We start from the raw sequence: 14,719 nt of genomic DNA on the forward strand, positions 1-14,719 counted from the left end.
GAGCCCTGTGAGCTCACCTGTTAGGGCGAAGCTGAAATAGCCTCTCAAGGCTATCAGCATAGGTAGGGAAAAAATGCTGATATCGCAACCAACCCCATATAAATTGAAGGAGACTTTCTTCTGTCCATCGTCGCTGCTGTCGTTGAGTGGCGGAGTCTCGGCGGCGCACATGGCGGCCGCCCACGCGTCCGCGGCGCTGTGGGCGGACCGGATGTTGTCCACGCGCCCGTGACGGAACCGCCGCAGTGAAGCTGACTCGTATGTAGACACCAGGTACCCGTACATCCTAGAAGAACGATTTAGGACTTCTTAGCTGCAGATAAGCTAGTCACTTAAAGATTTATCGAAAAGTAAGCTCTTCCGGCTGTGAATTTCAAAAAAATGTTAGTATATTCTCATGAATGGACTTCAAACGAGGAAAGCGTCATAAAATAAATACTGGTGGTAGGATCTCTTCTGAGTCCGCACGGGTAGGTACCACCACCCCGCCTATTTCTGCCGTGAAGCAGTAATGCGTTTCGGTTTGAAGGGTGGGGCAGCCGTTGTAACTATACTGAGATCTTAGAACTTAAATCTCAAGGTGTGTGGCGCATGTACGTTGTATGGGTTTCAGTAACCACTTAATACCAGGTGGGCTGTGAGCTCGTCCACACACCTAGGCAATAAAAAAAAAATAAAAAAAAAAAAACCCTGAAGTTACGAACGTGCTAAAGAGGAATCGAATGAAGTGTGATAAATTACCCGTTAAAAGACTCAATATGATGATGTTGATAAAATATAAAATAAAATGGCTACGTAACGAGTATGGCAAAAATCATCAGAGTGTCAGCTATGAACTGAAAAAAGAAGAAAAAAATAGATTGTTAAATGAGATTGAATAGCATAAGAAAAGTAAGAAACGCAATTTGGGCAAGGACAGGCAATAACAGAAGAGAAGAGCGTGGGTGGAGTTGAAAGAGGACTCTATGTCAATGACACGCTGATCAGTAAAACTTTAAAACCTATATTTGCTTTGAATGTACAAAAATAAAAGGAAAATTTTGTAATTTTGTGTTTATGGTATGGTAACGGCTTTGTAAATACAATCGTCGTAAATACAAGTCGTACAATCGGCCCTGTTTATATTAATACGTGAAGCAAAAACTTTGTACCCCTTTTTACGAAAATTGCGCGGACGGAGGAGTATGAAATTTCCCACACTTATAAAGAATATAGAGAAGGAGTGCAAAATATTTTTTTAAATTATGCATAAAAAACATTAAATCAATATAAAAAAAACATTACACACACTACCGTGTATTTGACACACACACGTATGTATAACTATTTGTTTATTGTCAAACTTTTATTATTGCTTATAGTCTGTGGTCAAATTGAGAATAGATTCTCGTATTTGTCTCAAGTGTAGTCTTGCCGAAATCTGTGATCATAGAAGTATAATAACTAGTCTTTGACAATAGAATGTTGTTAGTGTTTAATTATAGTCGAATTTCGACTGCCAGGAGACCACTATTACATTCATTATATAATAAATTTACTATTACATAGTAGATACACATCAATCATTGGAACACAAACGTCTACTAACTTGTAGTAAGCGTATTGCAGCGCCAGCTGGATGTAGACGTCAGGGCTGGTGCGACAGGACTTCATGAACTCCCGCCCGTAGCCGCGGTACGTGTAAACTTTGAAGTCCAAATCAGATATGGCACTGGGAAAGAAATTATCAATGTTTGTTCTTTAATAGCTTATGTTAGCACCTGATCTCAGATGTGAATTGTTTTTTTTTATGTTTGAGAGATTACTGGCGTCCCGGAGGCCTTTCCAGTTTCACCAAGACAGGTGGGTGAGGAAGGGCTTTGCTTACAGCTACCTAAGCACCTCCAAAGGAGACCTAACAACTCAAGAGTAGCTGCTTCGCGAATGAATCTACTGCCGGATCGGAGTCGCGACCCGCTGAGAAGATCCGGCGAGAAACTCAGCGGGCTGATGTTTAGGTTACGTTGCACGTCGAAGTCTTTGCCGAGTTCGACGAGTACAGCTAGCCTGCTCCTAGTGTTAGAGGTGAAGGTGTCTAATGCAAGGGTTATTGAATCTGATGGATCCGTAAGGACGTGATTAGGGCGCGCGCATTGTATAGACAGCAGCCCGACTATCTCTGTCACACGTAGACAGCTGAGCTTGTCTTCCCAACCACGCTTTTAAGTTTTTTTACTCTTATCTGTACGTTCCTAATAATAGACATTAAATGAATGAAGAAGTTTTGTGAGTTCAAGCACCAAAAACGATCTTTTTTTGTGTATGTATTCGTAACTTAATATAAATTTTATTGCACCTACCACTATTTACTCTGCACTACTTTGGTTGACTGGTAGAAAATACTTTAGGCATTAAGTCAGCTAAAGTAAATTTTACATGAAGTGTAATAAATAAATAAGAAAAGACAATTTGCCTATTTACTGGTTACTTGAATTCTCACCGATCCAACTCCCTAGCAGCTTGATCAATGCTCCTGTGTACGTCCGGGGTGATCTTCCATCTCATACTCTGAGGAGCCGGCAGCAGCGCCGGTGGCGGGGCAGGTCTGTCAGCGACTTCAGCGCGGGCGAGAGCTCGTTCAGCCAACCTGATAACTGCCACTCCTTCTGCAGCACTGTGCTCGTAGCACATGCCCACGGTGCCATCGGATGATATGATCAGCTGCGACCGAGAGTTCAAGAAGTTTATTACACAATACAATGAATTTAATCTCCTACTAACTTTATATTCCTGACAGAGCAACGAACAGACAAAGAAAACCATTAAGGAGCACAGTAAGTAGGCAGCGGCTTGGCTCTGCCCGTGGCATTGCTGAAGTCCATGGGTGATGGTAGCCACTCACCATCAGGTGGGCCGTAAGCTCTTCTGCCTACAAGGGCAATAAAAAAATAAATTAAAATAAAACACAGAAGTCATGGAAAAAAGGCGACTAAGAATTAAATTCCTGGAAATAGTTTTTATGCCACGAAGCAGTCAGGAGTTCCGGTTTCATGGATGGACCAGTCATTACAATACAATGCAAATGAGACTCGAACCTCATATCTCAAGGAGGCTATATTCACACACTGTGAATTCTATAAGCTCCGGTGGCCACTGAACAGAGTGTAGGTCGTAAGGTTGTTCACTCAAACACAATCAAATAAAAGAAAAAGTGGATAATCCTGACCTCTTTGCCTTGACCTCTACCATGGTTACATTACTGCGGGGAGAACATGTACTGTGGGTAGGACACATGCTGTGGGTAGGACACATTAAGACCAAGAAGTAACGAAAAAGTAATTGCTGCTGTCTATTTACCTGCACAGTTTTGTCGAACCACCTATTAGCGGAGTGGTGTTTGGTGCCCGCTCCGTGCATGGCCCTCAGCATCGCGTTAGTGTCAGCATCAGCATCAGCGCGATCTCCCCCCGCCTCGTCGAGGCACAGGATGCAGAGAGCGCGCGAGATCAACTCCAAGTTAGTGCGGTTGTTCTCGTCTTAGAAAAGCACAGAGAGGATCACGTTGTGAATATAACATGTGCTTAAATTATAATATTAAGGCGCTATCTGATCACAAAATGAACAAACCTTGGTAGAGCAAATTGCATGGCGGAACCCCGCAAATATAAAATTGAGATTTTTTTTTTATTGCTTAGATTGTTGGACGAGTTCATAGCCCACTTGGTGTTAAGTGGTTACTGGAGCCCATAGACATCCACAACGTAAATGCGCCACCCACCTTGAGATATAAGTTCTAAGGTCTCAAGTATAACTATACTGAGACTATCTACTGGTGGTAGGACCTCTTGTGAGTCCGCGCGGGTGGGTACCACCACCCTGCCTATTTCTGCCGTAAGCAGTAATGCGTTTGGTTTGAAGGGCGGGGCAGCCGTTGTAACTATACTTGAGATCTTAGAACTTGTATCTCAAGGTGGGTGGCGCATTTACGTTGTGGATGTCTATGGGCTCCAGTAACCACTTAACACCAGGTGGGCTGTGAGCTTATCCACCCATCTAAGCAATAAAAAAAAATCTAAGCAATAAAAAAAAAAGTTACAACGGCTGCCCCGCCCTTCAAACCAAACGCATTACTGCTTACGGCAGAAATAGGCAAAGTGGTGGTACCTGCCCACGCGGACTCACAAGAGGTCCTACCACCAGTAATTATCAGAATAAATACGAACAGAACATTGTACGCAGAAATATTCTTTGATATGAAAGGAAACCGAATTTATCCATTCACTAGATGAGCTCCATGTAGTCGAGCTTACTTCTCTACACAACAAAATATTCAGTACCTTTAATAAGTTGCTCTCTGGCTCTAGCCCAGTGGTCTCTATTCATACTGGTGAGAAGTCCGACTCTAGGCGCTGGAGGAGCACCAGCCGCATCCACCAAGGCGTGTAGTAGCTGAGCTTGGATTTCACCTGGAGTCAGCCTTCCGCGGTCAACTGCCTTTACTGGGATTGGATAGAACTGAAAACAAAGACAATTTAAGTCTAATTTCAACCATCTGTACCAATGAGTGTGAAGTTTTTGAAGTGAAACTTCTAATGCGACTTCCAACAAAGTTGCGTTAAACGTTTAACGCTACCATACTAGAAAGAGACAGAGCGTGGGTGAATGCGTGGCACTCGAACGCATGCGCGTAGTATACCTGTGACAGGCTAGCGCGAGCAATAGCAACGAATAGCGTCTAATATTTTAAAGAAGTGTTTAAAAATTTATACATATTTATTTTTCTATGTACAATTTAAAATATATATAGTATAAATGTTGAAAATGTGACATCTCTTATAACCAGCATTCCCTATTACAAGACCGATCTGATTTAAGGATGACAAACGAAAAAAACCACAATACTATTCATCGAAAAAGAAGTTTCACTTCATTCACGTGCACCAAGTTGCACGCGTACCGTTTTTATTATTACTACATAAGGATCGACAGGTCCACAACTTAAAAATTTTTTGCTTATAACAGAAATATTAAATCAAAAAGAAATTTCGAGGTGAGATGGAATTTACAATAATATTTAACAACTAAAAGGATGCGCATCGAATAATTTTATTAAAATGAAGATCAATTTGATGATATGGCTTTTTATAAACTATTTTCTTTGCATAAAAAAAAATCAAAACATAAATCGTTCAGCAAAGTGTTAGCCAAGATGTGTGTGAACTACAAAGTTCGGTAACTACAGACTTTCATTGAATTAGGAGATCCTTAACAGTCTAGACAACGGCAGACCAGACAGAATCGAAGCGAATTGAATTTTCTCAACTAGATAGGATTTTCAGAAACAATTTTAAAAGCTTGACTTAAAATTATAGTATACAATTAAATTTAGACTGGGTTCTTTGTTTAGTTTTAGATTTGAACCGCTTTTTTTCCTAACTATTCGCTGGAAGCCTAACGGACTATTCCAGCTACGCGTGGACGAGTAGATAAGCTCACGGCCTCAACCTGAGAGAATTTGCTAACACTATCCCTAGCAAGAGCAGTGCTTCGCAGAATCTACTACCGGATCGGAATCACGACCCTCTGAGAAGATCCAGCAAGAAAATCAGTAGACTCATTCTATGTGTGTAATCCTTGTCACTTACTCCTACCATAATTTGCAGTGGTACTATTGCACCCTATTGTAAGAATGGATGAGTACTAGCGCATTTCTCGTTACTAACGCGTTATTACAATACTGGTGAGATTTTCACCTCTTCATATTTAAGAGAAAATTAGGTATTCACTACAACAATCATGTGCATAATTTATGCATGCTCTCGGATTCGATAACCTTCCCTTTGTTAAGCCAATTAAAACAGCATTATGTTAGTTTTGCTGAAAGGAATTGCAAGACGTAGCTCAGAGCCATTTCAGTATTTTTAATCATCGTGATTGACGTCTGGTGCAAAAGCTGATTAACCAACACTTACATAGTTCCTGCACGCGACCACAATCAGTTCCTCTGTCTCCTCGATTCCGTCTCCCGCTCGTGGCATTTCGAGACGGTCCCTCCCCACTTCTGGAACGCGACAGACTCCCAGCAGCTTGTAGAACTGCTCCATGCATAGTGGTTGGCCTTTCTCGCGACTCGTGGCCCTCTCCAGAGGAAGCTCACCTCTGCGGAATCATTTTTTTTTATTGCTTTGGCGGATGGACGAGCTCACAGCCCACCTGGTGTTAAGTGGTTACTGGAGCCCATAGACATCTATAACGTTAATGCACCACCAACCTTGACATATAACTTATATCTCAAACTATTATATGTATGTATGTATGTATGTATGTTTGTGTGTATGTATATAGTTTTTGTAACTTAATATAAATATCATTGCACCTACCACTATCTACTCTGCACTACCTTTGCTTGATTGGTAGAGAATGCCTTAGGCATTAAGTCCGCCAATGTAAGTTTTACATGAAGTGTAATAAATAAATAAATAGTTACATACACACAGTCATTCTTGGTATAATGGCTTATTTTAGAAATAAATGCAGTTTACATCGTTTTCAATACTAGAGCTTGACAACCAAGCAAATGGCAATTACCAGCACTATTTACTTTATTAATGTTTTACCAGTGAATAGCAGAAAGAAAAGTAAAAAGTTTGACTTGTTTGTGCCAAAACTGTGCTATTCAATTATTTCTTCTCACCTATCTAACATTTCCTTATAGTCAAGCAGATCATCGATGAACAAGGCTCCAAGGTCAGCAACCTCCTCCATCTTGACGAAGTGGCGACGAGGGAACACCATCCCTGGGTTCGAGTTGATCGGCAAAGGCAGTCGTACCTTCAAGTACATGTCATCCAACCACCACTCAGTCACCTGGTTACAGATAGTTTAAAACATTTTATTCAGAATCATAAGTCTATAGTAATGTTGTAGTAAATATATACATATTTTAGATAATAAAGTGTATATTATTAGGCGCGAAACCATAGACCTCGTCAAGAATTAATTTAGATGTTCCCACTTGTGATTTAGCAATACTACCGCAGTGCAAGGCCGAAAACACAACATGGTTAGGTTTATCGTTTTTGTGTAAATGGATGAATATGTTCACGGCCTACTAGGCGTTAAATGGTTACTGAAACCATAGTCATCACAGCTTGAAAGCCATCGCTCACCTTGAGACATGAGGTCTAAGTGTCTATTATATTGTACAACCCATCGATCGACCCAAAATTCATCAATACCAATGCAATACAGATACACTGGATGGTGGAACCTATACGTGCGGGCTTACTGTACGCCTTACTAACTCTAAATGATACAATACTCAGAGAGCACTGCTGCTAATCCACCAGCGAATCCCTTATCAGTGCTATTCTAAGTCGCCGACTCTCTCACAGTCGAATGAAAAATAGAATTAATTTTACTTTTCATATTTACAAACTAAAAACTGTATTTAGTTATATTTTTACGAAACACGGGTTGCATTATATTATAAGTTCTAACAACCTTCGTAGAAAGACAATTAAAAGACTGAAGAGGAAAGTTCATAACACTAAGGTAAAGCTTTATCTTAGAGTTCATTCTAAGGTATAATGGTGTTTTAATTAAAGAGACAAATTGTAAATTCAATAGTTTATTTGTTTCTAATGTTAAAAATATCTATTATAAGGTACGGTGGGACTCAAAAAGAAAAGAGTTCGCCTTTTCCTTCGAGTCTTTTTTCGTTTTTTTGTCGTTTCTTCCACCACCCTTTCTCCTGCGTAGGGCGGTTCTAATCCAGTGGGACCATCTAAAGTTTTCAGAAAATAATCTTTGTTACCTTTCTCTGGTTTTGCGTAATCAGCTTCATATAAATAGCTCCTGACTGAGTCTATTCTATCTCGTAAAAATCCAGGCTTATTATTCGGAATAAAAGGCTTTTCAATAACATTCTCATATTTACTTCGGGAATTCGGCATGAACTGTTTCAATGCTTCTTGGACGTAGTTAACTTTTTCTTTCCAAGTCAATCCTAATTTGTGATGAGTCTCAAAATCTTCCTTGTAAAAGTCACGATCGTTTTGCCTGTAGACTGTTTGTGGATAATTGCTAATCAGTTTTGTTTTAGCTTTATCGATATTTTCAAAAGTCGGTTTTAATACGCGTTGCCTTGTGTTTGCCGAAACAGACTTGTGTACAAATTTTGGCCTATTAAATAAATTGTTAGTCATACTTGCAGCGGATTGTCGTGTAGCGAGTGCTGTTTCTTTTTTGTTGAACTGCATTCTCCTCATGACCTTTCTTTGAATTTTTGCTGGCATTAATTTTATCGGATAAAGATTAGTCTTCAGGAACGGTTCCAGCATACTTTTAGTTTCATATTTATTATTTTTTATTGTTAGTGTTTTGGAAAATGTAGGTAAATGATCTTTGAAATATGTATTTTGGACTATATTTTGACCGTTACTATGATTAATAGTCAAATTATGCTTAATTTGAGATTTTCTAGTTTTGTCGGAGGTAGAAGCATCGTCGTCGATACTAGGCCGAAACGTGTTGTATTTGATGGTCTTAAGTTTTCTTGACAATTTAGTTTTTTTTTTATTATCCTTAGAGGCCTTACTTCTAATTCGATGAATCTTGGTTGTATCTTTGGAAATTTTTATATTTTCACGGTCAATTTTGATTTTATAATCGTATTTATGTACTCTATCATCAAATACGTTTATTCGACTGACTTTTAATGATTTTATAACATTTTTTCGTTCAGGATTCGTTTTGATTTGATATATAAATAAAGATGGCAAAGTCGGTCTAAATATTTCTGAAGATTTGGTAAAATTTGGAACAGCATTAGTATAGGTACTTTTTGCTGAATCCACAGATGAAGTTTTCTCGAATTTGAGGGTAGTGTCAATCTCAGTATGCCATTTTTTCGCAGAACTAGCTGTGTTATTATTGCTTGTTGTAATTAGTTTCAATTTGGATCCGGGTATAACATTTTTGTTTAGTGCATTCCTTTGCGTTGCTATTAATAAATCTTTTATACTTTTTACTGTTGAATGTTTATCAATGTCACTTACGGTTGTTTGCTTTTCAAGTATTGGTATATTTTCAATCGGATAATCTGCGTAATTTGATATTTCTTTTTTATTAAAAGAAGTTTTCAATTTGACTGTGGCGATATTTAGTTCTTTGTCGATACTTTGGTTTTGAGTTTGACTGTTTTGAATCAGCTTTATTTTAATATCTCGTTGATATAGCTGATTCTCTGAGATTTTAAAATCACTTAATTTTAATATTTTTGGTTGACTCTTTCTGTCTTTTGTGTGTAATTCGTATAAAAATATTGGTCTCTCAGATCTAAATTGGTTTTTTAATTTTGGTGATAGTTTCATTTTTGAAATAATGGAATGCGTAAAATTGTCCTGAGGTGTAGTATTCAGTTCAACTGTCATTCTTTCTGTCACGATTTGTGTTTTCCATTCCTTAGTATCTACTTTTAATTTATTACTAATTATGTTTTCTGTTACATTGTTGCTTCCTTCAGCTGTCATTTTTGGTTTACTGAAATTTTCCTTTTCAGGGATACCATTTAAAGCTAACATTGTTTTTCTAGTGGTTAGGCTAACTTTTTCCTTCATATTATTACTTTGATAAGTAGTATTAGTAGTGGTAAGGGCTTCGTTTGCGTCTTTGCGATTATGCGCATTATTTCCAACATATTTGAACTTGGACTTATTTAAGAAAAAAGTTGACATATTATTGACCGATATCATAGTATATGTAACAGCTTTTTCAAACTTTCTAGATTGCAATATATCATCTGTTATATTTGTTTTTGTCTTGTTAGTTTTTGTTCCATTAAACTCTTGAAACGTATAATGTCCTTCTGTAGGTTTATCTCTCGATTTTTTTGTTGTTGAGGGACCAAAATTATTGATTTTATTATTTTCAGATAAAAGCACAGCCCTCGTGCTATTTTCCAGCACAGGCGTAGTAGAAACTTTATTTTTGTAGAGGCTGCTATGAACATAATTTAACACTTTTCTATTTATTTTATCATTTGTTGTTTCACGGCTATTGCTGGCGTTGTTGGTATTGAGGAAATTCTCTGTAGTATTAGAAAAAAAACTGTCAACATAACCAGTTCTATGTTGTTTTCCAATATATTTTGTATTTTCTTCAATTTTTTGAGTTGAATGTGAGTCAATGTTTACTTTAAGACTTTTTTGATCTTCTGTAAATTGTTTGTGTCCCAAATGTCCATTATTGTTCATCATTAATTCTTCTACATTACTTTTTAAACTTGTGTAAGTAACTTCTGTACTTGTAGCAGTAGTGTACTTAACAAAAGAAATATTAGAACCAGGAGACTTAATAAAATTATTAAATTTTTTCTTGTTCACTGCCGAAGAAATTATATTTCTTTCTGTATTTAGTAAAATTGGAATTGTTGAATTAACAATTAAATTTGTTAATATTCTAGGTTCTACTTCGAAAATTTTAAGCGCATTTGTGGATTTCAATATCCTAGTATTTGTAATAGGGTTTATAGTAGGTTTTTCTAATTCAATACTTAATTCGGTTACTGGTATCACTTTCTTTCCTTGCTTCTCAAGTATATTATTATTGTCACTGTCAAAACTAGTCCCTCTACTACTAGAACACTTTTTGGTAATACTTTTTTGTTTATCAGACTGGCTTACAGCCAAAGTGTCGAAAGATGTTTTTGGAAGAACATGTTGAGTGGACGTTGTATTTGCAGCTGCAATTTTAAGATCATAGTCATATTTTTCTTTGAGAAACCCCTTTTGTTTCTCATTCTGTTTCATAAGATGTAATGGCTGGGCAAAAACAGAAGCCCGATTTGATACTAAGCTTGAAACCGTGGTTATTTGTAATGATTTTGTGATTTCGGGATGTGCAGTCTTTAGATATATCTGTTTATTTCTAGGCTGTTTAGTACTATTTAAACTTGAGCTGTAATAAACCATTTTCATGTTATTATTATTAGATTTTGTTTCACCTTCATTATAAACAGCTACCCTGGAATTGTTTTGTCTTTCATTTTTCTGTAAGCTACTAGTAAAAGGAAGAGTTTGAAAAAAAACGCTTGGCGCTTTATACTCATTCCTATATATGTTAAGATTTGTAGTAGGATCATGTGCCAATTGTTTAATCGTATTTTCAACAACCACGTGTCTATTTGAATATTTCTTTTGAATTATTTTGTTTAATTTATTTTTTGAGTAATTTTTTACATCACTATACAAACTCATCATATTTTGCAACTTCGGTGTAAGTAGTGTGAGATTACTCGGTACTGATAAACTTTCAAGTAGAGTTGAAGATGCTGTTACTATCTTTTTATCAGGATCACTCTCGTGAGTCTTTGAATAATGGTTTTTATTTTTAGCTTCGGTTTCTACATCTGTTACCAACGCTGTACTTTGAAGGGTATTCCGTTTGATAATATCTATTTGTCTATAATTATTGACATACTCAGGAGTTCCAAGTAATGTCTTAACAGTATTTTCTTTGTTATTAATGTTGCATCCGTCTCCGCTGTACTGTGGATTATCGGAGCATACCTTCAATTGACCCAATGCAATAGTTGCGGTATCCGCGGTTTCATTCCGGGTATATATTTTGTCGATAATAGATGTAGAGTCATTAGTTTCTTCCATTTGTAATTTGTTGTTATGATTTGTGTTATTAACAGGATCGTTTTCATGTAAATACTCACTCATATTTGTATTATTTTCGTTACCAAACTCTGTTATAGAAATGATAGGCATCGAAGTATCATCAACAATTTCTAAGTGTTTTTTGATTGTATAATATTTTGTAGTTGGATCATTGTTAAGTTCAAACTCTTTCTCATGTACCTTTTTATTATTGTCATTTTTAAGGCATTCTCTGATATTACATGCAGCATTGAGAGTTTTTCCTAAATTTACATCTCGAATATATTTTTTACTAGCATAATCATTTTCATCATTACGTGTTCTCATTTCATGTTCCTGAATTCCTGAATTATTTTTACAAGCTAAGCTTGTTTTGGGATACATTTTATTAATTTTATTTTCTAGTAGTGACATTGGGTGCATATTGAAATTAGGTCCGCTAGTATCAAATCTACCTTCTACAGTGTTTATGAGAGTTTTTATTGTATTTTCACTAATGAAATCTTTATTTGCTCGTAAACTATTGGAATAAGTGTTCAATTGACTGGGAACGTTCACAGTTCTAGAAAATTTACTGGGACTCTTTTTCACTGGATAATTTACATTGCTTCTCTCCTTATACAAATCGTTACTTTTTGTTTCCATGTCATTTTTTTCATCAGCTAGTTTCTGATCTACTCCAGTTTCGGTATTCGTGACTAGTTTAGTTCTTTTTGTACTAATTGGCACTAAAAGCTTATCAACGGTACTCTTTTCTTCCCTAACAAAATTTTCAATTGATCTTCCCCTATCATAATTCTGTAAAATGTTTTCAATTTTATTCTGTGGAATTACGTTGGAATAATTGTCATAAAATACAGCTTTTTTACTGGGTAATTTATTTGTGTTTGTTTTAGCAGCATTGTAAAAAGGAAATGTGTAATAGATTGTCGTTAATTCAGAATGATTTTTTACTACCGTCCCATTTCTACTTACAAATGAATTGTTTGATTTCTGTACTTTTTCCACATTTCTTACTTTTGGTCGATTGATAATAAAACCATTTAACAATGTTTCAGAAACTTTGGTATCTTCGGTCATGCCAAATTTAGTTACCATTTTATTGTTTGATTCAGTTGAACGAAGAGTCATTTCATTGTGTTTTTCCAATGAAGTTTCTATTCGATTTTCATAATTTTCGTAATGAGGTATCTTTGTGGCTATGTTTTCTTTCCATTTACTAATCCAAAAATTTTTGATTGGTTGTGTAGCAGGCAATAGTTCAATAGTAGAGGCTATAGAATATTTCTTAAGCATTGTTAGTTCACTACTATTATCAAAACTTCTGATAGACGAAACATTTGTATTCGGACTACCGGAAACTGTTGTATGATTATAAAGCTTAGGGTCAATTATGCTGAATTTATTTGTTACTATTTTAGTATTTTTACCTTCACTATTTGATACCCCAGACTTTGCTTGAGGTATTGAAAATAATGTTTGATGGGCAACTCTGTCTGTTGATGTCCTATATTGGATTACATCGTTTCCGTAGCTGGCCGGTTTAATAGTTTCTTTTCCCGTTTCGACAAGCTCTTGTATTGGCTTAGCAATTTGTGAAGGTTGTTCAGGCTTTTTGATATAAAAAGTAGTATTATGATAGTTGAAATAAGGATGTAAAGTTGTTTGATTATAATTCATAGTTTTAGTAGATTTCTCAGTACCAGACACAGCGTTTTGTAGAATGTTTTCGATGCTTTTACTAGATACATAATTAGTGAATATTGCATCAGAACTTAAAGAGAATGCAGCAGTTTTGTTCCTCAATATTTGGTTGTGATTTAAACTCATAACCATTGGCGAAGTAATCCTGAAATTATTTTCTATAATATTTGGTCTTGTGTTTTTTAATGCGTCCAACATTTTATCTTCTTTATCTAATAAATACCGTTTATTTTCTTTAAATTTGTAAGTCACTGAGCTTTTCTTATCAAAGTCAATTTCTTGAGCTGATGTTTTTTTATTAAACGGTACAGAATGTGATTTTTTTTTATTAATATCAACGTTATTCATTATTTTGTGTACTATAGTATAATTAGCACTGTCAACTTCATTACTAATTTCATTAGGTCGTAAATTAGTTTTACTTTTATATAGATTCTTGACTCTATGATCAAAAGATGGGGTATCAAAAGATGAAGTGTCACTTTTTTCAGTTTCACTTATTTTACCATGGAATTTATCAAATTCAATTTTGCTATCAAAGCTGTATTTACTGTTCAGATCTTTATTGATGTTTATAGATGATGTTTCATAGATGTCTATTGGTGACGTAGTTTTATTTCTTAGTTTATTCATTTTAATAAAGATTACTGGCTGTGAGGTGCCCAGCTTTGGTTTCAGATCGCAAAGCTCTTTTTTCCATTCCAAAGTCACATTTCTTTCAGATGTGCTCGTTAGTGGAAATAGAGGTATTTTTCCCGCAAAATTTTTCATGGTAGTTATAGATTTTGTGCTAATTTTACCGACTATTTTTCTATTTCCATTTTTTGTTTCATTATTGTTAATTGCTTTCGTTATACGTGGAGATGATTTATTTGATAATAAATCCGACATGTCTCTACTAATAGTAGTTTCATGAAGCACTTCATCAAATGGGTAAATTTTACTCTTTATGGTCAATTTGGTTTCGCTTTCTTCAATACTGGAATTATTAGAATTTGTACTGAAACTTGATGTAGAAAGTGGAATATTGTCAGCTGTGATTGTGTTATCAGAACTTACTGGTGGTATTAAATTCCAACTTGAAACATTTATTAGCATTTCAGTTGTATTTATTTGCTGTTGTATTGTAGGTCGTTTTTCATTCATTTTATTTGAATTATATTTCTTAATCAAAGGCAAAGTACTTATCAACATCAAGTCTGACTTTGGTACAGTCTCTAAGGAAGACATTTTCTTGGGTGTTTGTAAATACCCCTTTAATTTATTAAATTTTGCTTTTTCAACCACAGTACGCAATAAGTTTGATTTGCTCTCTTTGTCATAATTAGGTGGGTCAATCTGATTTTTCTCGAAATTAACTGTTGCGTAAT

General features: G+C 35.9%; 1 protein-coding gene across 2 annotated transcripts in view; it reads right to left on the reverse strand.

Annotated features, from left to right (window-relative positions):
* The window catches only part of ChAT (Choline acetyltransferase), a 78,161-nt gene that overhangs the window by 4,606 nt on the left and 58,836 nt on the right, over positions 1-14,719 (reverse strand). For both annotated transcript variants that reach the window (XM_089728241.1, XM_089728242.1), the window contains exons 4-10: positions 6,674-6,846; positions 5,952-6,138; positions 4,317-4,494; positions 3,337-3,515; positions 2,480-2,700; positions 1,589-1,711; positions 94-286 (exon numbers count right to left, since the gene is read on the reverse strand). In XM_089728241.1, coding sequence (XP_089584367.1) covers positions 94-286; positions 1,589-1,711; positions 2,480-2,700; positions 3,337-3,515; positions 4,317-4,494; positions 5,952-6,138; positions 6,674-6,846 — 1,254 coding nt within the window. The remainder of the gene's footprint in view (positions 1-93; positions 287-1,588; positions 1,712-2,479; positions 2,701-3,336; positions 3,516-4,316; positions 4,495-5,951; positions 6,139-6,673; positions 6,847-14,719) is intronic.

The sequence above is a fragment of the Bombyx mandarina genome, chromosome 06 (genome assembly GCF_030267445.1).
Source record: "Bombyx mandarina strain Sakado chromosome 06, ASM3026744v2".
Taxonomy (NCBI): Eukaryota; Metazoa; Arthropoda; class Insecta; order Lepidoptera; family Bombycidae; genus Bombyx; species Bombyx mandarina.